The sequence below is a fragment of the Brassica napus genome, chromosome C3 (assembly GCF_020379485.1).
Source record: "Brassica napus cultivar Da-Ae chromosome C3, Da-Ae, whole genome shotgun sequence".
NCBI classification, from domain to species: domain Eukaryota; kingdom Viridiplantae; phylum Streptophyta; class Magnoliopsida; order Brassicales; family Brassicaceae; genus Brassica; species Brassica napus.
Window position 1 is genome coordinate 12,119,954 of NC_063446.1, and position 20,915 is coordinate 12,140,868.

The 20,915-nt window shown below is 32.6% G+C and overlaps 2 protein-coding genes across 2 annotated transcripts; both read left to right on the plus strand.

The window, feature by feature from the left end:
• Nucleotides 1-1,020: 1,020 nt before the first annotated feature.
• Nucleotides 1,021-1,765, plus strand: LOC106427742 (zinc finger protein ZAT11). Its single transcript, XM_013868459.2, has one exon. It carries the CDS (start codon nt 1,091-1,093, stop codon nt 1,628-1,630), a length of 540 nt encoding a protein of 179 aa, XP_013723913.1. The 5' UTR covers nt 1,021-1,090; the 3' UTR covers nt 1,631-1,765.
• A 12,055-nt stretch (nt 1,766-13,820) lies between these two features.
• LOC106427735 (type I inositol polyphosphate 5-phosphatase 8) lies at nt 13,821-20,915 on the plus strand. The gene is made up of 9 exons (XM_013868451.3): nt 13,821-14,306; nt 14,398-14,581; nt 18,902-18,986; nt 19,070-19,174; nt 19,273-19,663; nt 19,753-19,937; nt 20,027-20,132; nt 20,208-20,356; nt 20,447-20,915. The coding sequence occupies exons 1-9, from the start codon at nt 14,283-14,285 to the stop codon at nt 20,733-20,735; spliced, it is 1,518 nt and encodes a 505-aa protein (XP_013723905.1). The 5' UTR covers nt 13,821-14,282; the 3' UTR covers nt 20,736-20,915.

The following is a 20,915-nucleotide window of genomic DNA, read 5'->3' on the forward strand; positions in this document are numbered from 1 at the left end:
AATTTTGAAAAGTAATATTAGATTATTCAAAATATGGTAGTGACACAGTTTTCTAAAAATAATATTATATCCTTTGAATATATTTTTGTAAAAATATATAACATTTGAAAATATGAAGCACAGATTGTTTAAAAAAAATTCATTTACATATTTTGAAATATTATATATATGCTATAATATAAAGCACTTTTATTTACATATAATAATTTATATTCTGGTATTTTATGTCTTAATTATAGTATCATGTATATACTATATTTTGAAACTTTTTTATCAAAAACATAAGTATAAGAATAGACTATCTTATTACAATTTTACCATATTTCTCATTAGAAACATTAAATATATATATATATATATACAAATACAATAAAATAAATTAATATTTTTTAATTTATTTTTTATTATTTTGTTTAGTGCATAAGTTTACAATAAACTTTAGCTAAGATTTAAATTATTTTGCTTATAATTTTTAACTATGGAAATTACCATATACTTATTGTTTTATATTAAATTTTTATCATTAAACTATATGTCATAATTTTGATAAGGCATGTTATAATTAGATATGACTAATATCATCATTTTTAATTGACCATCTCACTGTTTTTTCTTAAATAATTGTTGCGAATACACTTAATCAAATCACTTATCAGATAATATAACGTCTAGGGATATCAAAGTCACATTGTTGAAATCATATTTATATCGCAAGGTGCTCATATTAAATTAATGACCGTGGCAAGTAAGTTGATGAGAACCCAAGTTGCTGGATTTATTGATGTGTGGTATAGATTTGTTGACTAGACTCTTTTTGTTCAACCCGCATGGTATGCGTTGCGTCCGGCGGTCGAAGGGTGAAATTGAAAATGTCAATTGTCCCCAGTCAAACAACCAATGCTGACTGGTTGTTAGAATATTATTTTGGACGACTTATTTTGTTGTTCAAACTACAAGAAAGTCCAACTTTTAGTATTGCTCCTATAAATACATTCACACATGTTCTCAACTTTCATTCCAAACTAAATTCACTTCTTTTATTTCACTTTTCTTTCTGATATATTTCTCAAGATCTTGTCAAAATGATAGCATGAAGAGAGAAAGATCTGAGTACGAAGAATCCATCAAGAATCTAGACATCGTTAAATGTTTAATGATATTATCACGAACCTCCATTGTTAAACAGATTGGTGTGAACCAGTTTACCGAGAGAAATACAAGTAATCGGTTCGAATGCAAAACATGTAACCGGAGATTTTCTTCGTTTCAAGCCCTTGGTGGCCACCGGGCAACCCACAAGAAACCAAAGCTAACCGTTGACGAGAAAGATGTGAAACATTTTACTAAAAATTATAAAGGAACACATATGCACAAATGTTCGAGATGCGGTCAGAGTTTTGGGACCGGGCAGGCTTTAGGTGGTCATATGAGACGGCATAGGTCAAGCATGACGTTGGAGCCATCGCAGCGCATCTCTCCCGTGATTCCTACCATGCCGGTTATGAAACGTTGCAGTAGTAGCAAGAGGGTTTTGTCTTTGGATCTGAATCTAACTCCCTTAGAAAATGATCTTGAAATTATTTTTGGGAAAAAGTTTTTCCCCAACATAGATATGAAGTTAGTTGTTTAGGTTAGATTATTTCTTTTTCTCAATTATTTAGGTTATTGAAAAAAAAAATTGTATTGTAATTTTCCCATTCTTTTAATAATTCTTTCAAATTTTATGTTCATTGTTAGATGTCATATACCAGAAAATTTAGCTGAATTATTTACATTTCTGCAACGAGTACAACATGATCGTTACCGGGCCAAAAGTTGGGCTCAACTATTCCCAAGTACGGGAATTTGAAACATGCATTGTTAACTCTAATCGTGATGAAAAATATTGATTCGTCATTTCACAAATCTGCTTATTTAATTTTAACATTGGTCGAATCGTCAATTACATCATAATTCATTATTTCTGTTACAAACAATGATCAACAATATGTAATATATGTGGTTTTGATTAACAGTTGCATGGATAACGGTTCCACGACATAACTTTTCACGTGACATTCAGATTGAAAGACAATTTAACGAATGAATCTGCTCTTAGAAGCTAATCGTTATCCCAAATACTCATTTAGGGGATCTTACCCTAATCTTTTTATAAGAGCATGATTATTGGAGTTCTTAGAGTGAGGTTCTTAGCGGAATATAAAAACTTCATCACCCTAAGAACTCCCAATAATCTTGCTCTAATAATTTTTAGTTGGAAAGTGAGTTTAAGAGACTTAGCTAAGAGACGAGAATATTTGTGTAGTCCAATGCAAGGTTCTTATTTAAGGTTTCTTAAAAAAAATGTTACTAACTAAAAATAACATACAATATTTTTTTTTTTGAAAAGAATAACATACAATATTGCACCAGAAGATCATACCCCGTTAATGATGCTCTGACACTCTTGGACTTGTGATAAATTTTGTATCTTTATAATATTTATGGAAACCAGATGTAAAAAACCCTTCTCTCAAAATCAAATATCTAACCAGATGTAAAAACCTTTGATCGCTAATGTTTACTAATGAAGTTCGCTTATCTTAGGACAAACCTTTCTTCTTTCTTTCTTCCTTCCTTCTAAGAGTTTTCATTCTTCGTATTACTACTATACTTATTTATGTCTTTCATAACCAAAAAGGCCACATTATATAATATCCAATCATGCTATAAAACTTCATATTTTCCAAACCATAAAGTATTACTCTCTCTCTCTCTCTAAAAACGAGAATAATGAAAAATCATGTTACATAAAACATATCTAAACCATCAAAAATAAAATTATACTATTTCCGTTTCAATTAATTGTTGGTGTACAGTAAAATTTTCTATTTAAAATAAGTGTCGTTTTATAATTTCAATATCAAATTTATTGATTTTATATTTCAACCTATTTTATATTGGTTGAAATGTCGTTAGATGCATTGGTAATAATGTTTTTATTTAGTAAATATAGAAAATTAAATATTTATGGGAAAATTGTTTTTTTTAGGCCAAAAATGATAACTATGTCATATTAGACTATTTTTGTACCTTTTTTTCTCTAATACCCTTTAGTATTTTCTAAAAAAAAATCAAATAAATAGTTTTACAAATAAAAAAAGATCAAAATAGTATCTACTGATGAAATACCTATATCAACTTATTGGTATTTTTTTCCAATTCTAAAAATGTTTAAATCATAATTTCATATTTTATTCTACAAGAAATATAATTGACATTCTATACAGTAGAAAATGTATTCCACTTTTTCATTGAATCTACTATGTTTAGAATATCTGATCTACGTAAATAATAGTAATCTAAAAATATTTGGATAACACATTCTACGCTTAACATATCATTCTAAAATCTGTAGAAATCAAAATCTACACATTATTATAAATATAAAACCAGTAGAAATCGGAATCTACACAATACTATAGATCTAAAACTAGTAGAAATCGATTTCAAACATGTTTAATGTATTCTACATATAGTAGAATACAAATTCTACGGATAGGATAACCAGTTTCAAAAATATGGGAAAAAATATTTAGAAATATTCAGTTTCCTTATTTATTAAATCGTTTTTAATATGATTTATGCATATATATTGATTTCTGCTTATAAAATTTTAAACTAAAAATAAATTATACACAATAAAAAGTTATCTAAATATTAAATATTTTTTATTTTTTATATAAAAATTTTAAAAATATTATCATGCTATTAAATATACAAAAATTGATCAGTTAATTTATATTTATTATTAATAGGAATAATATGAAATTTTATGTTATTGATTACATAATATTTCTATCATCTTTTTATAATAAAGTTGTTTAATGTAGTATACAATTATTAAAATCTGTTATGAAATTAAGTATAAAGTCAGATGGATTAGAGATTTTTTATATTATATAAAACTAGGGTAAACCCACCCTACTGGCGGGACAGTAAATTAAAAATAATAAAGAAACATCTTATATTTGAATGAGCATTTGTAAATATAAATGTTTGGATTGATATTTGCTTTTAACTTCAACGAGGGTTTGTTATATTATTTGTGAACCATTATTTCTATGCCATGTTTAGTTAGTTAGTTATTGTCCGGACGAGGTAGTCCAAGTGGCAGGACGATCTTGTGGTGGCAACCACCATTCGGATTCGATTTCCCCCCATGCGGAAACTACCCTGCCTCTTCTGGACACCAAAGCGGTACTGGATTCGATCCAGCCCAGGTAAAACCCTCCCAGGTGAAGTGGACCGCTGTCTGACCGGGCTCAGGGGAATGACCCGCGAAGCGGGGAACCCCTGGATTATCAAAAAAAAAAATGTTTAGTTAGTTACGTAGGATGTTAGAATATTGAGCGTGAGAACCGTCATTGACTACATAATACATCTTGTAATATATAGTCCTTAATTCATGCTTTATTTGGCTTTGGACATCAGACCCATATTAGTTTATTTAATAACAGTGATGCTCTACCCAAAAAAAAACATTCATGTTTGTTATTTTGTTTGGTATGTCATTCATGTTTGTTATTATAATTCGTATGAATTGAAATGTTTTTTATTTATATGAATGTTGTTGTAAGATCAACCTAATTAAAACGTAAATTAAAATATTAAATATATATAATATTGAATCTTTAATTCAGTTCGTAATAATTAAATGTTTGAATTACATATTGCTGGTCGAAATCAAGTGGTGATTCCAAGTTGCCACACGGCCCACACCCACTTTTTTTTACAATCTTTGTGAAATTCCACATTGTATTCCAAACTCGGTTAGATGTATGGAATTCCAAAAATGATATAAATCGGATTTACGCATCAGCGGGAGAAGAGATGGTTAAACATAGAAACCAAAGAATACTCTCAGTGTTTATACTCGGTTGAAAAATGCCCTCACATCAATCCTTTCACTAAGACCACCTCGTGAATAACTCAATCTCTCTAGAAAGCTGGTTTGGAGAAAATTCTTAATCTTAATGCCTTCTTCAAAGAAATCTCTCTACCAAATTTTGCTTTCGATCTCTTCTTCTGTTTAGTACTACCGTCTAACCATTCTCCCAATACAACAAAGTTTTCATTAAAACCGGACATTACAAACCTTGATTCAGCTTCAACTTTGGGCTCAACCTGAAATGTGATAACGACATACCTCAAAACCAGCAGGAAGCTCATAACATGGAGAGAGATCAACAACTACTCGTAATAAACCTGGTTAAAGACAACATAATAACTCTTGAGAAAAATATACAACAACGGAGGTGACAGAAAGATTATATAAAGATGGTCACCATTTACCTGATTTATTACAAGGTTGGTTTATTTCCGCTAAATACTGTAACCCTGTAAGAGAGATTGAAAGAAGAGAGTAACTTTGGGCTCCTTCGGTAAAAATGTTATTTCTCACTTTATTGATTGTGGCTGACCATGAACACAATGAAGATATATATCTGCAAAAAAAACTAAAAGACATAACAAAGCTTGGTTTAATAAGTTTTATCCTTTAACTTTCTCACAATTCCAACAGAAGTTCAAACTTTTTGTATAATGTATTTCATTCAAATTAATTTAAACAGCCAAAGTCATCATAATGCTTGCGTTTTACACGGTTGACTTAACATAGAATTTCTAAATCATATTTGTCATATTGATTGTTGTTACCTCTGATATTTGGATTTCTCAGCAAAGAAGTCACTAAACACAATTAATTCCCCACCCTAGAATAAAATCAGACGATGCAGTTTGAGGTGCTGGTTTTACGGACCTGTTTCTCAAATTAACATTATAAATTAGCCAAAGAGCTTTAAAATTGTAGCTTTAGAAAATCTTTGTTTCTCCAAGTGGTTTTTCTACAGGTGGAACAATGGTCATTTGTAAGGTAAGGACATAAACTTTCCAACAATAACATAACTCAAGAATAAATAAAAACAAAAGAATGGATGCTGCACCGAGATTCAAGTTCCTTAGTCTCTAGTTAGTCAGTGAGCCAACATCAACTGATCAACCTTATCCTCATCTTTTAGATTTGCAATCTCTCCGTCTTTCACCCCAGTAGCCTATTCATTGGCGCAAAGTTCTTTGGAGAAACCTCTGCAAGATGTTTCTGGAGCTCACATTTGGTGTATTTCCCAGACTGCAACAAATGCGGTTTACTCACGCTAGATTCTTATAGCTTCGTCTCTCAGCTACTTCTGAGAACACTCTTTGGAAACGTTTTTTAACGTCAAGTAATCTGCAAGCATTAAGCACTGAAGCTGTGCGGATTGAGCAGAAGCTGAGTAGCATATATGAAGTATGTCGTACATCAAACTTCCTTTTAATAACCCATAAAGATTCCATAATTAAACAAAAAATTACATCATATTCTAGCTAAATTGCCCAGATGTATTTCTTTGGTGGTGAAAACATTAATTTGGAAGTAGGCTGAAGAAATTGCACCAATCAAAAGATAGAGATTTCTATATTAACTATGGTCACCAATATCCTGCCTTTTGAAAAGTGTATTTTGAAGCTTTAATTACTTTGTCACTAAATAGATGCACAAATGAGAAAACGAAACATGGGTAGATGATTTTACAAACCCTTTTAACCAAGAAATATAAAAAAAAAAAAAAAAAACTCGATTAACTTTATGAAGTTCAAAATGTCAGAATTGTTCTTAAAGTAATCCGAAACTGAAAAGAATTGAGAGGTAAATCTGGGACTTGTTACCATGCCTCCATCATCTGATTCATCACCTCTCTCCAGCCTAAGAAGAAGCATCTGCCTTAACCGAATCGTCCATCCGCCGCATCAATGGCCGCCGCGAAACACAACGCTGCTATCGTCTCACATTAACCTCATTCTCTGTAAAAAAGCGTCTCCGCGAACAGCTTCATGAATGCGCAAGCAAAAGGAGGTAGACTAATCTAAGATAGATTTAAGAGATACAAAGAGAAGATGAGTTCAAGAAAAGCAATACTCACCAAAAGCAGGAACTCATACCTCTTTTTATAGTAGAACGTCCACCGCCTTGCATTCTCAAGGATCACATTGAATATAGATCATGTGTGGTCGATTAATGGAGGGCTTTATGAGAGGAAATCGGTTACTGGTTGCATCTCGCACCAGAAGAAGATGAAAGATCCGCTGCAAAGATGGACACAACACAAACCCTAAACCAAAACGCAGCGTTTAATTACATATACCGTTTCTTTAGAATGATATGGGCTGCACTAAGAAAAGACACAGCCCAACAAAACTAAAACCCGGCCGAATCCTGAACAGATTAAATAAACCGCAAAGTTTTTAATAAAGGGACACGTGTCAGAGCCTCCTCACCTTATTTATTGACGTGAAAAGAGGAGAAGAGAGTAGTGTTCTTCTTTATAGTATTAGACATCCTTGTAAGTAAGAGTTAATATAAATGCAATATTATATATTTTTGGTTTCAAATATTGCATAACAAAGAGTGTATAATTCGTTTTACGAAGATGTTATACGAAGCCGTAAGTTTATACAAAGAGTGTATATATAAATCTTTAAAAATAAAATTTGGAAATTATGAGCTTTACAAAAATGTCATACAAAGCCGTAAGTTTGTGACAAGCTTTTTAAAACAACGAAAAGCAAAGGAGATTAGATTCTTTACAAAAAAAAAAAAAAAACTAAAAGCGCTGCTATTAAGAGAGAACGAGTTGACTGCTAATTAGAAATCATTTGCTAGAAATGTTTTTCTGTTCATTGCTCTTTTCATTTATTTAGTTTAGTTACTGTTAAAAAAATTGGTTGAAATTGACTCATTAGATAAATTGGGACAAAAATAAATATAGACACAAGTATAGTTCTATGTAATAGTTAATTAAATAATGGAGTCTCATTTTTTTTAGATACTGAGTTGTATATTCGCATCATCCACATTGGTAAGTACTATTCCAAATCTAGTTTTCTTCTGCAGCATACTTATATCATGCATGACATTTTTGCATATTTCCAAGATCATAATTACCACTGATTATTGCTATACATTCTCTCTTTCATAAAATATAGATCGGTCATGTGCATCTTTTTGGGAACTTAACTTTTAGCAAGTGAGTTTAATTATTAGAACACTTGATTGTACTCACTAATCATGTGTCGTTAAAACTCAGATTATTAGAGATCACTTTAGTTCTTTAGCCTTTTTGTGATTTTTATTTGCCGTTTGTCAATTAACTAACCAAACCCATTTTTCATTTTTCATTTTCATTTTTCCACTCCATCTCAAACGCTCGTTGGCTTTTCGACATTTAATTAATTCCATTCATATTTAAATAGTATCATGATTTTGTTGAATAACACTAATAATTCAAATTTATTTATTTGGTAACTTGGTAGTGTCTTTAAGAAAACTTGAGTACTCGTGATTCAGAAGTCCAGAGCAAGAATCGTTTTAACAACCAATTCAGCTTCACTGTTGGTATATATGTTTGACTAATAAATAAATTTAAAATCACATTAGCTAATGCAAATTGTGTTGTCAATTACTTTGATTTACTATCGGTCTGGTGAAGACATTTATAACGATCAATTTCTAAGAATTGAAATTTTAGGTGACGTGTAGAATTTAAAGAGGTTTAAGATACTTAAACATTACGTGTCGTTCGTGAGTCTAAAAACTGAGGGCGTGCATGTTAGGTCGCCTGCATTATTCCAGTTAATTTATATTAGCCAAAAGGATAAATATATTAGCGATAAACATTAATTATACAGTTTACAAAAAAAAGAGATAAACATTAATTATACTCACTGGAAGCTTGTTCGGCTAGTCATTAGTCAAGCATCTAAAACTCCGAAAGAGCAAAGTAGATTACTAAGTTAATTAGCATTAGAGGAGAGGTTAATATTTGTTTATACATTGGGGAACATCAATCTTCATCTCTCTTTTTAAATGGATCGATAAGATTATATCAATTTGTTAAAGGGACATGAGATCAATGAATCCGAGAATTTCACCTACATGATCTATATATCAAATGTTACGTTAACATTCGAACCGTAGATAAATCAGTACGTGTCGTCTGAGATTATGTGATTAGTTGATAAGTAGTTATTTTTTTAAATGATGGTTTGTAGATTTGCAGTCGAGATTATATGATATAACACATGTCCAAGTGTGGAGCACGATGACGATTAGTACGTAGGTTCTTTGTGGGTTAGTCAAAAGAAAAGGGGACAATTTCGTTTTCCGATGTTTTTATCCTATTCATAGCTGTGTTTATATGTATATATGGCTCGAATGAAAAAATGAACAACAGAATATGTAATATGATTCCTTTGTTGTTAATTAATGGTGCAGAAGTATATATATGAACTTTGATATTCACTTTCACAAAAAAAAACTTTGATATTCATGAAAGACAGTCCAATAGCACTGTATGTTGGGTGTGTGTAAAGATAAATAATTGGATTAGACCAATAAGTTGATTCGTTTCTTCAAATTGGTATCTTTCGTCTCAAAGATGAAATCCGTGATCTCTCTTTATTTTTGTTCATTATGTTAACACATAAATAATTTTCTCTGAGATTGTTAGATTTAAATTTGTTATGGGCTTCCAATTTAAAATCAATTGTCAGTTAGTGGATTGACCCTAATTTTTTATGTATTAGTTAATATTCCATTAAATTTTTGATGTGGGATACTTTATCTCTAATATTCCTCTTCGAGATGATGGTTTTTATCAGCCAAAAATCTCAAAATTTTAAAACAGTTGTACTCGGTCGAGCAAGTTAATTACGATCTTTATACCTGGTCGGATAGGGATATTTTAATTAGGGGTATATCATATTTAGAACCTGACTCTGATACTATGTTATTTTTGAGTATGTTACGGGCTTATAATTTAAAATCAATTGGTAATTAGTGAACTGACCTAATTCTTTTATATAGTTAATTATATCCTATGAATTTCCGATGTGAGATACTTTATCTCTAATAGAAATCTTAAAAATTGTTCGTTTATAAATAACAATGCAGTTTTCGTCTATGTAACCTTCAGCTAATTATGGTTCCAATGATTGAAAGTCCCAAATTTGACGAACACTTTACTGCAGTAGCTGCTAATAACATTTGATGTCAGTAATTATGTGAATAATGTATGACTGGGAAGTTGAAGGAACGTTGTGTATCGAAGCTGCTTCCAAATTTTTTTTTATATTTTCCTACCACCTCAGAGAAGGCATCTTGTTTTCTTTTTTTGAGAAAAGCATTAAAATAAAGAAGATGTAAAATATATTTTCACTAATTAAAACAATTTGATATTTGTTGGTATTTGGTACTCCAAAATTTTGTGGGACTCAAATGTCACATGTTGACTTTGATCTCTATTTTCATTTCATTTATATCTCTTATTTTGAAGGAAAATTATAGTTTTATAAACACATATTGGATAGATAGCTGAATAGGTGAGCTCTTTGAGAACAAAGGACCGGGGTGCATATGTTCAAAAAAATACCTTAGTGGAGATTTGTCCCCAAAAGAATACAATTGCAACCCGGGTGTACTCCAAGAAGTGTAACAAGGGAGGATCGATGGCAATCATATGTTGCAGCAGGACATCCTTTTTTGGTTTCGTGGGTTGTTTATTCATGAACGTAGAATCACTTGAAGTTTTTTTGTATGGTGATTTTTTGCCTAATGCAGATTGATGTCGAACCTTTTTGTGCTGTTTTACATCAGGTGTGGGATGAGTGTCTGTAGTCCCCATGAGTTTCTGTTCTTGTGACAGCCTTTTGATTATAATGTAAGTATTATTCATAGCAAAAAAAAAAAGAATAGGTAACTCATTATTCGTTGTACGATATTAATTGAGAAGTCACTTTAGCGATTTTTGTTTATGTGTCGATCATAGGTGAACTCTTACAAAATTGTTATAATTTGATTGGTAGATGATTTTTAATTTTTATTTATTTTAATTAGATCTAAAAATAAAAGGTAAGTCTATAACTAATTAATATCACTTGCCAAATAATTTACATAATAATATTATAAATAATAATTTATGGTAACTAATTGTTGAAATTATAGAAAAAAAAATAAATTGATGATTTTTTTATATTTTTATACATAAAATAATAAACGAAAAACCGTTAATATAAATCAATATAACGATTTTATATTCTTATTTAAAGCATTATATTTTATATAAATTATCATGATAACTATTAACATCTCCTAAAGTTCATGTTATATGCTTTATAAATCATCTATAAAAACATTTATCAAATTATTTATCTTGGCTTATTGTATATTTTAAATTATTATAAGAGTTTGTAAGTCATCTATAAGAGCTTAAAATCAAAACTATATATTGATTGAAAAGTCATTTAAGAAATTTTTGGTTATGTGTCGATCATTTATGAAATCTTAAAAAACTGTTATAAATTTATTGTTGATAATTTATAATTTCTATTTATTTCTATTTATTTTAATTATATTTAAAAGAAAAAATAAGTCTATAAACAGTTAATATCACTTGCCAAACAATCTACATAATATTACAAATAATTATTTATGGTAACTAATTGTTGAAACTATAGAAAGAGTAATAATGTTTGATCATTTTTTATATATTTATAAACTACATAAAATAGTAAACAAAAAGGTTTATTAAAATCGATATAATGATTTTATATTCTTATATAAAGCCTTATATTTGTATATGGCCCTATATTTGTATATAAAGTATTATAATAACTATTAATATCTAATAAAATTCATACATGCTTTATAAATCATTTATAAAAATTATAAATACATTTATAAAATTATTTATATTGGCTTATCATATGTTTTAAATTATGATAAGAGGTTTTAATTATTTATACAAGCTCATAAATTAATTTATAAAATCTATTTTTAAATTTCATTTTATATTAAATGATAAATCACTTAATTGATTTTTTCTTAGGTGTCGATCATATATAGAGTTTGAGAAAAAATATTATAATTTGATTTGTTAATGGATTTTCAATTTTTATTTATTTTATGAGTACGAAAATTAGTTCTAGAAATAGTTTTATCAGAGTATCCAAATGGCCTAAATATATAGCACAAAATAATTTATGGTAATTAAATATGTGATTTATATAATATATATAATGCTTCATAAAATCATTTTTAGCAATCAAGTATTTCTAAACTATATAAAATATTTCAAAAGTTTCAGTATTATATACCTTAAAAAATTAAGTAACTTTATTAAAAACTGAATCATGAATATTATACATACCTAATTTTAGTACAATTACCAATACAAAATATCAAAAAATATTTAAAATAGTCATATTTATCTTTTTTAAAACAATTATTCTTAGAAAAATATTTAACAAAAACACATAATGATAAAAACATATTTTAATTTGAAAACTTATAATAAATATATTGTTACAAAACATTCAAATCCGCAAAACCGCGGTCATCCACCTAGTTGTAAGTAAACCGCGGGAGTACTAGTTGTTTTATTATACTATTCATAATTTTAATGTTCAGACAAAACCGTGGGCTTAATGTGAAACTTGTTCCAAGAAGTCAACACCATACAAGGAGATTCATGTGGGAAATATGCGCGGGAAGGAGTTGACAGAAATTTTATAATCATTAGAAAAATCAAAAATGTAATTTATGTACTCCATAAAAACTTAAATATGTGATTTTATGCGACTTTCTACCATTAATTATTATACGTAAGAACGTGACTACAATATTACGTCATTCTTGACTGAGTGATTGTGGTCGAGTGGTAAGGAGACGGGACTCAGACGCCAACACGTTTCAGGTTTGATCCACCTGCTATGCGAAACTAAGTCACAATTATACTGGTCACCTAACACGGATCGGCTCACTTTCCCAATCACATAAACTCGTTGGGCCTAGAAAGCGAATTGGTACGGAAAAGAGAAGAGGTCTCAACGAGCCTTCAGCATCAGCAGAGCCCAACTACCAATCCTATGTTCTCCCTGATATGTGCCTATGATTTAGGGTCCATTTGAATACCCGGAGAGAGGATATATTTGTGGACTGCACTTCTCCTTGAGGATTAGTCTAGACCTCTTTATGGGCCTGAGATACCTCCAGATTAATCCAAAAAAAAAAAATATATATATATATATATATTACGTCAAGAATTTATATATGCAGACTTTGTGAAAACTCAATAAGTAGGTGTAAGTACACATAAAATACTACAACTCTAGGCTTTAAATAGTGATTAAACGAATGAACGAGAATATTAAATTTCTTATCATTCTTTACAATTTATACTATTTACAAGAAATATTTGTTCCATATGATTTTTTAACATTCTTTTAAATTTAAAGAATAATAGATTACAATTATTCTTTATCAAATTAGGAGACGAATAGATTGTTTTCTTGTTTTATTCCTTTTCGTATGTTTCTTTTCTATTTCTTATATTTTTTTAATGGTTACTAGAGATAGTAGAAAATATAACAAGGCTTATACATACACTATCATTCTCCCAAACCCAAAGAATAATGGGCCGGGGTTCCCAAATTCTATTCAAAATTGCCGAGCTAGCTAATGTAATTAAATCCATATTTGAACCAATATGATCAGTGAATTCTACATAGATTTTTAAATCCTTCAAGAGAATTGCAAATAATTTTTTTTTGCATGAGTTCATTTCTGAATATCAGCAATTAACACGATTACCATATCTTTCTTCCAGTCTTTTTTTTTGCTATATTCATTTATAATAACCTTGCTTAGGTGATGTAAAGTATCCCTAATATTAAAATATCATACATTTTAATATCGACTATATTGGTCCAATCAATCAATCCCCCTCACACATAACACAACTTTTATGACATGTGGTAATTATAGAGTGTAAGACCTTGGATTTGAATATTTTTTGTAGTATTAAATATATCTATCTTAGATTCTCCTGCAACTAGTTTTTTTCTATGCCCCGTTGAATTTATGTGCTACTAGTACTATTTTTTGTTCAATTTTTGTCTGTGTTTTATTATTTTATGTTTTGTTTTCTGTCTTTCTTGCTCTCTGATTGGACTCTAATTGCTCAATAAATAATATTCTTATTGTTTTAGTCTTTTTTTGATTAATTTCGCTTTCTTCTACGCGTACTAATATCTTGCTTGCTTCTTGATTACCAGATCCTCATCCTATATCATCCTTAGATTCGGGTTCTTGACTTTGTACAAACAACGGTGGCGGAGAATACAGCAGAGCGTTCTATTGCAGAAACATGGGGAAGATCTTGAAAACTAAGGTAAGCTATCTCCTTTTTTTTGTAAACTTATTAGTCTCCTTTCTTACTCTTATTTTGTATATCTTTTTCTGAAAACGGCTCCGTTTTACAGTCGTCTTGGCCAAGAACCGTCGTTAGGAAGTGGCTAAACTTACGTAGCAGCGCTTACAAGTTCCACTCCGATTACCAAGTCAAAGGTGAGAGATTGGCTCGTGCAGTAACGGAGCCAACTCAGCCGAGGAGAAAAAGTTGCTCTGACGGTGATTACTATATGATCGTACCGGGAAAGTTTCCAGGTAAAAATAGTTATTAATAATAGTGAATAGCTCATGAATTTTATTTTTATTATATAGTTTTTGTGCATCGATAATGGCGTCGTTTTCCTTGTCCGTAAACCATACTGGAAGAGTTTCCTTAAATTACACAAACACAAAGATTATAAAAACTTCTCTTCTTATTAGATTTAAAAACTCTCTCAAAACTAAACTTTTCAATATGTTTCTCTTGATGGAACATCTCTCCATGAGAACTCTTTATATAGGAAGAAGCTACATCTTTTCCTAAGGGCGAAGCTACATCTTTTCCTAATAATAATATGGAAACATGTTTTCCTTTTTCCTTAACCCATCAAACTTCACTTTAATGAGTTAACTTGCTCCTCAAGTTAATTGGAATTATCCAACATTCTCCCCCTTAATTCCAACTTGAATCTTAGGTATGTTGATCTTCTGAACTCCGATGAACTTCCATAGACCGTTAATAGGTGCATCGCATTTCTTCGATACGATGTTGCATCAGAACGTGAGTATAGGTGCTTCACTGCTTCTCTATGACTCTCTCTTAAGCATCCTATGGTGCTTCGATACAAGACTCCATCTTCGTCTTGACAAGTATACCTTGCGGTATCCTTCTTGTTTGATGTGAATGCCATCAGCTCCTTGCGTTACTTCTATACCAAGAAAGTATGTAAGCATCTCGAGGTTTGACATCTCAAATCTTCTTGACATATCATCTTTGAATTGCTTGATAACATTGAGCGAAGTCCCTGTTACAAACAAGTCATCGATGTATATAGCTATGATCAGAAGCTCCCCCTTCTGTTTCTTTTGATATACCGCAGGTTCCTTGGTGCACTTCGTGAACTCCATCTCCTTGAAAACACGATCGAGTTTGATGTTCCAAGCTCTCGGAGCTTGACGCAAACCGTATAGTGCTTTGCTAAGTTTGTACACATGATCCTCCTTTCCTTTCTCCACAAAGCCTTCTGGTTGAGTAACGTATACATCCTCATTTAAGTCTCCATTCAGGAACGCAGTTTTCACATCTAAGTGATGGATCTCCCTTCCATTAGTTGCTGCTAACGCCAAGAGTAGTCGTATGGTTTCTATCCGAGCAACTGGTGCAAATACTTCGTCGAAGTCTATGCCTTGTTGTTGCACATAACCTTTTGCAACTAGCCTTGCTTTGTATTTGATCACTGTTCCATCTGCATTCCTCTTGATCTTATAGATCCACTTCAAACCTATCGGTTTCACACCTGTCGGCTTCTTGACGAGCTTCCAGGTCTTATTTTTGATGATAGATTCGATCTCTGCCTTCATTGCATCGATCCAAGCTTGTATCACTGCAGCTTCGATGTAACTTTCTAGTTCACCATCGATGGTGAGCAAGAGTCTGCCACCTTCAAATTCAGCAAGTAGGATGTAATCATCGAACCGCTTTGGTTTTCTGATGTTATGGCCATATCTTGATGTTACATGTTGGTCTTGGTTTGCATCGTTGTTCTCTGCTACTTCGTGGTGTTGGTGATCTTGATGCTCATCACCATCTCCTTCTTCTGTAACATCAATATGAGGAAGCTTGAATGATCCTGGTTCTTTCTCCACGTTTGTTGATAGTGTATACGATGCATTGAGATGTCGAGTTACACTGTTTTCTTCACAAAAATGAACGAACTCAGAGGATGTGAACTCTCCTCCTCTATCGGTGCGAAAAGTCTTGAGTTGTAGCTTCGTTTGATTCTCCACGTACTCCTTGAACTTTTTGAACCGATCGAACGCTTCACTCTTCTCTCTTAGCAGCATCGTCCACATATATCTTGAGTAATCATCAATTAAGACAAATACATATCTATTGTTTGCTGGTGTTGATGGTGATATCGGACCGCACAAGTCACCATGTACCAACTCCAATGCGTGTGATGCTCGATACTTTGCTTTAGGCGGGAAAGACTTCCGAGTTTGCTTCCCAACTAAGCAGGCGCTGCACACATCTTTCTCGTGTATCACTTGAGGCATCCCTACTACCATCTCCTTGTCTACCATATTCTTCATGACTCCAAAGTTCACATGTCCTAGCCGTGCATGCCATGTCCATGTAACATCAGTTTCTTGTATTTGAAGACACTTCGGATATTCAACCTCCATTGGCGTCTTGTACAATCGGTTTGGTTGCCTTGCGACTTGTACTAATAGCCTTCCACGGGGATCTTTAAGCATCAGTAAGTCTTCTTTCATATTAACCTCACAACCCATCTCGGTTGCTTGTCCAAGACTTATGATATTGTGTTTAAGACTTGGGATGTAGTAGATATCTTTGAGTGCTCTTCTCTCCCCTGTTTTTCCGATGAACGTGATCGAACCTTTCCCAACAATCTCGACGTTTGATCCATCACTGAATTTGACTTTGCCTTTGATGCTCTCATCTAGGTTTGAGAAGAACTCTCTCTTGCCTGTCATATGGTTACTTGCACCATTGTCAAGGTACCATATACACGTATTTCCATCGCATTCATCAAACCTCTTAGGAAACACTCTCTCTTCGTTGAGAAATACTACTTCATGCATATATAATGCATCTGCTTCTTGTGTTTCTGTTAGGTTAGCTTCTTCTCTTGGTCGTGTAGGACAATGTGACACGAAGTGCCCAATCTTGTCGCATCGCCAACATCTAACCTTAGAGTAGTCCTTCTTGGTCTTGTCTGAAGCTTCTCCTCCTTTGTTATGACCATCAGAACCATTAGACCTTCCTCGTCCTCTTCCTCTTCCACCATAACTTCTACCTCTGCCTCTTCCTCGCGAGTTGCTATGGCTTCCACGACCTTGTGCATCATTCTTTACAAACATTAGCTTCGATTGATCTTCATCTTGGGTTTCTTCTTTGATGTGTTCTTCGAAAGCCTTTAATCTCCCAACAATGTCTTCGAATCCCGTTGAATTTAGATCCAACACTTGTTCTAACGAAGCTACGATGTGAATGAACTTCGTTCTTGGAAGTCCCTTCAGAAACTTCTTTACCAGCTTTGATGCTTCCATTATCTCTCCTAACGCGGCTGCTCTCGATGCTAAGCCTGAAAGTTTTCCTGCGTAGTCATCCACCGTGTCTGTTTCTGTCATCTTCAGTTTGTCGAACTCAGACATCAAAGTTTGTAACCTTGCTTCTCTCACGCGATCAGCACCTAGGTTACGAGATTTGATAGCTTCCCAAATCTTCTTCGATGTATCATGTTCTCCAATCTGAAGTATTAGCGCCTCCGGGACTGATTGAAAGATTAGAGCAATCGCCATATTGTTCTTCTTTGCATCGTTACTCCCTGGATCAATTGTATCCCAAACTTCGTATAAACGAAGCATCACTTTCATTCGCATCGACCATACGGTGTAGTTGGTCGATGTTAGCATCGGACATCGTATGTCCTTCTTCATCTCAAGACCTTTATCACGTGCTTGAGAATCGTCTCCCATGTTTTGATCGAAGTTACAACTCCTCTTGTAAACGACCTTCGAAACCTGGAGCTCTGATACCAATTAAAGTTGCACAAACACAAAGATTATAAGAACTTCTCTTCTTATTAGATTTAGAAACTCTCTCAAAACTAAACCTTTCAATGTGTTTCTCTTGATGGAACATCTCTCCATGATAACTCTTTATATAGGAAGAAGTTACATCTTTTCCTAAGGGCGAAACTACATCTTTTCCTAATAATAATATGGAAACATTCCTAAGCTCGATATGTTTTCCTTTTTCCTTAACCCATCAAACTTCACTTTAATGAGTTAACTCGCTCCTCAAGTTAATTGGAATTATCCAACAAAGCTTGGGTCCATTGCTAGTCGTAGGATTAGACATCTGTGTTAAAACGACGGCAAATAAACGTTGAAAAGGATCAGAGGTTTACCTTGAAATTCGTGTTGGCATAGGAAATAAGGCAATTGCCTTAAAGCACCTTTATCCCACGTTTCTAGGGTGGATTTTTAGGAAAAAATGGAAGTGAACCCCCCACTGAAACCAGAGAAAACGTTTTCAGAAATCGCGAAATAGGAGACGTCTGTTGAACTGTTCGCGGGCCCCACTGATACGTGGCGGCCTACGATTGGTTTGATTTTAATTTAAAAAAAAAAAAATCAGAAAAACAAAAAAAATAAATAAATAAAAATAAAGAAACGTATATACGATAAAGATGATCTTAGGCTTTAAGTTAAAAAAGTCTTCAATTTTAGGTGAATTTGCTATACTCAATTCACCAGTTTCTGTTTTATACATACCTATATTTGTCCGATTATAATTTATTAAAGACTAAATATTAATTTATTCATTATGTTTTATGGTTGAAATAGGTTGGTTGGGCCAAGCAAATGGGGATTTAAGACAATCAATGTTGGGTGAACATGTGGCACGTGTTGATGACAAACTTAATCTCAAGTAATACATAATTTTGTGTCTAGTCAATATTTATGTTTGTAATTTAGCTGTGGTCATTAAATTTTTTACTTTTTTATGATTAGAATGTTCGTCGGGACATGGAACGTGGGAGGGAAGCCGCCACATGATGGATTAGACTTAAAAGATTGGCTTAAATCTCCCGCCGATACAGACATTTACGTGCTAGGGTATGCATGTAATCATGTTAATTAACGTTCTCTCACTTTTAGTATATTGTTTGTAGACTTGTAGTATAATTACATCATCATTGATTTGTTTTCTTTAGGTTTCAAGAAATCGTGCCGCTCAATGCCGGTAACGTACTTGGAGCAGAGGATAATGGCCCTGCGGCTAAGTGGTTATCTCTTATCCGAGAAGCCTTGAACAACAACATCAACAACATATCGCAAAAAGACCTCGAACTTTCTATTAATCACAGAACCTTCTTGGAACTTGCTAAATCATCACAGCAGCCCCGTCACAGCTTCTCCAGTCTCCCGGATGATAACCGATTTGCATGCAATTCGACTCCTATTCGAGGCTATTCCCTTGCAGCGAGTAAACAGATGGTGGGGATATTTTTGTGTGTGTGGATAAGAGATGATCTCCGGAAACGTATTACCAACCTCAAGGTTTCATGCGTTGGTCGTGGCATCATGGGATACCTTGGAAACAAGGTCAGTCTAATATTTGAATATATATAAGAAAATTAAAATCGTTACGTTTTGTATCACTGATAGCTAACGTACGATGCAACCTTGTATAGGGCTCTATATCAATCAGCATGTCATTGCATGAGACGAGTCTATGTTTTGTTTGTACGCATCTTACGTCTGGAGAAAGAGAAGGCGACGAGATCAGAAGGAACTTAGATGTGACCGAGATAATAAAGAGGACCAGATTTTCGTGTTCTTCTAAAGATTCTCAACCCGAATCAATAATGGACCATGAGTAAGTAAAGTCAAAAATCGATCTCTTTTCCAAAATACGAAATTCCATTTTTAATACTAATAGTTTAATTTATTGCGTCTATGTTACAGTAAAGTAATATGGCTCGGAGATTTGAATTATCGGCTAAGGGCCAGTAGTGACGTGCATGAACAGCTTAAGAATCATGATTGGGAAGCACTTCTTGAGAAAGATCAGGTTAATAACTTTTTGTTCTTTATAGTACTTATTTACGAGTAGTTTAACTAAAACATTTTTTTTTTTCCTTTGCAGCTAAAGATAGAACAAAGAGCTGGTAGAGTTTTCCATGGATGGGAAGAAGGAAAGATTTATTTCGCACCAACCTACAAATATCTTATAAACTCTGATAATTACGTTGTACAAACCGAAAAATCAAAGGAAAGGCGCAGAACACCAGCTTGGTAAGCTTCCATCATCTACAGAATCAAAACATGGATATGTAACTTTTTCAATAATTTGTTTTTGTAATGATTTTCTAACCATCTATTCAGGTGTGATCGAATATTGTGGAAAGGTGACGGGATGAAACAAATTTGGTACACGAGGGCAGAGTCGAGATTCTCGGACCACAGACCGGTTCAATCTTTATTTTCATTTCATATTGATTTGACTCAGAATCAATCGAACCGGAAGACCAGACTGATCCACCAAAACCATCGTCCCAACCCGGTCTTGCCTTACACATGCCACGGGAAAGTCCAGGCTGAAGTGATCTTGTTACTCACACGTGCACAAAGTTGTATAGTCACACAACCTAGACTTATATCGTCTGCTTCATGATTCATTAGTTTCATTGTTTTTGTTTCCGTTACTTTTTGGATGTTTTTATGTTGGCAAAGAAGATATGACACATGGATTCCTAGGAATGGACAGTGGAGCGTCCATAGTAGTAAAGCAAGATTGTTAAATAATTTTAATATTAGCTAATTTATGGTGTTAAAAATAAGAGTTTTTAGTTTA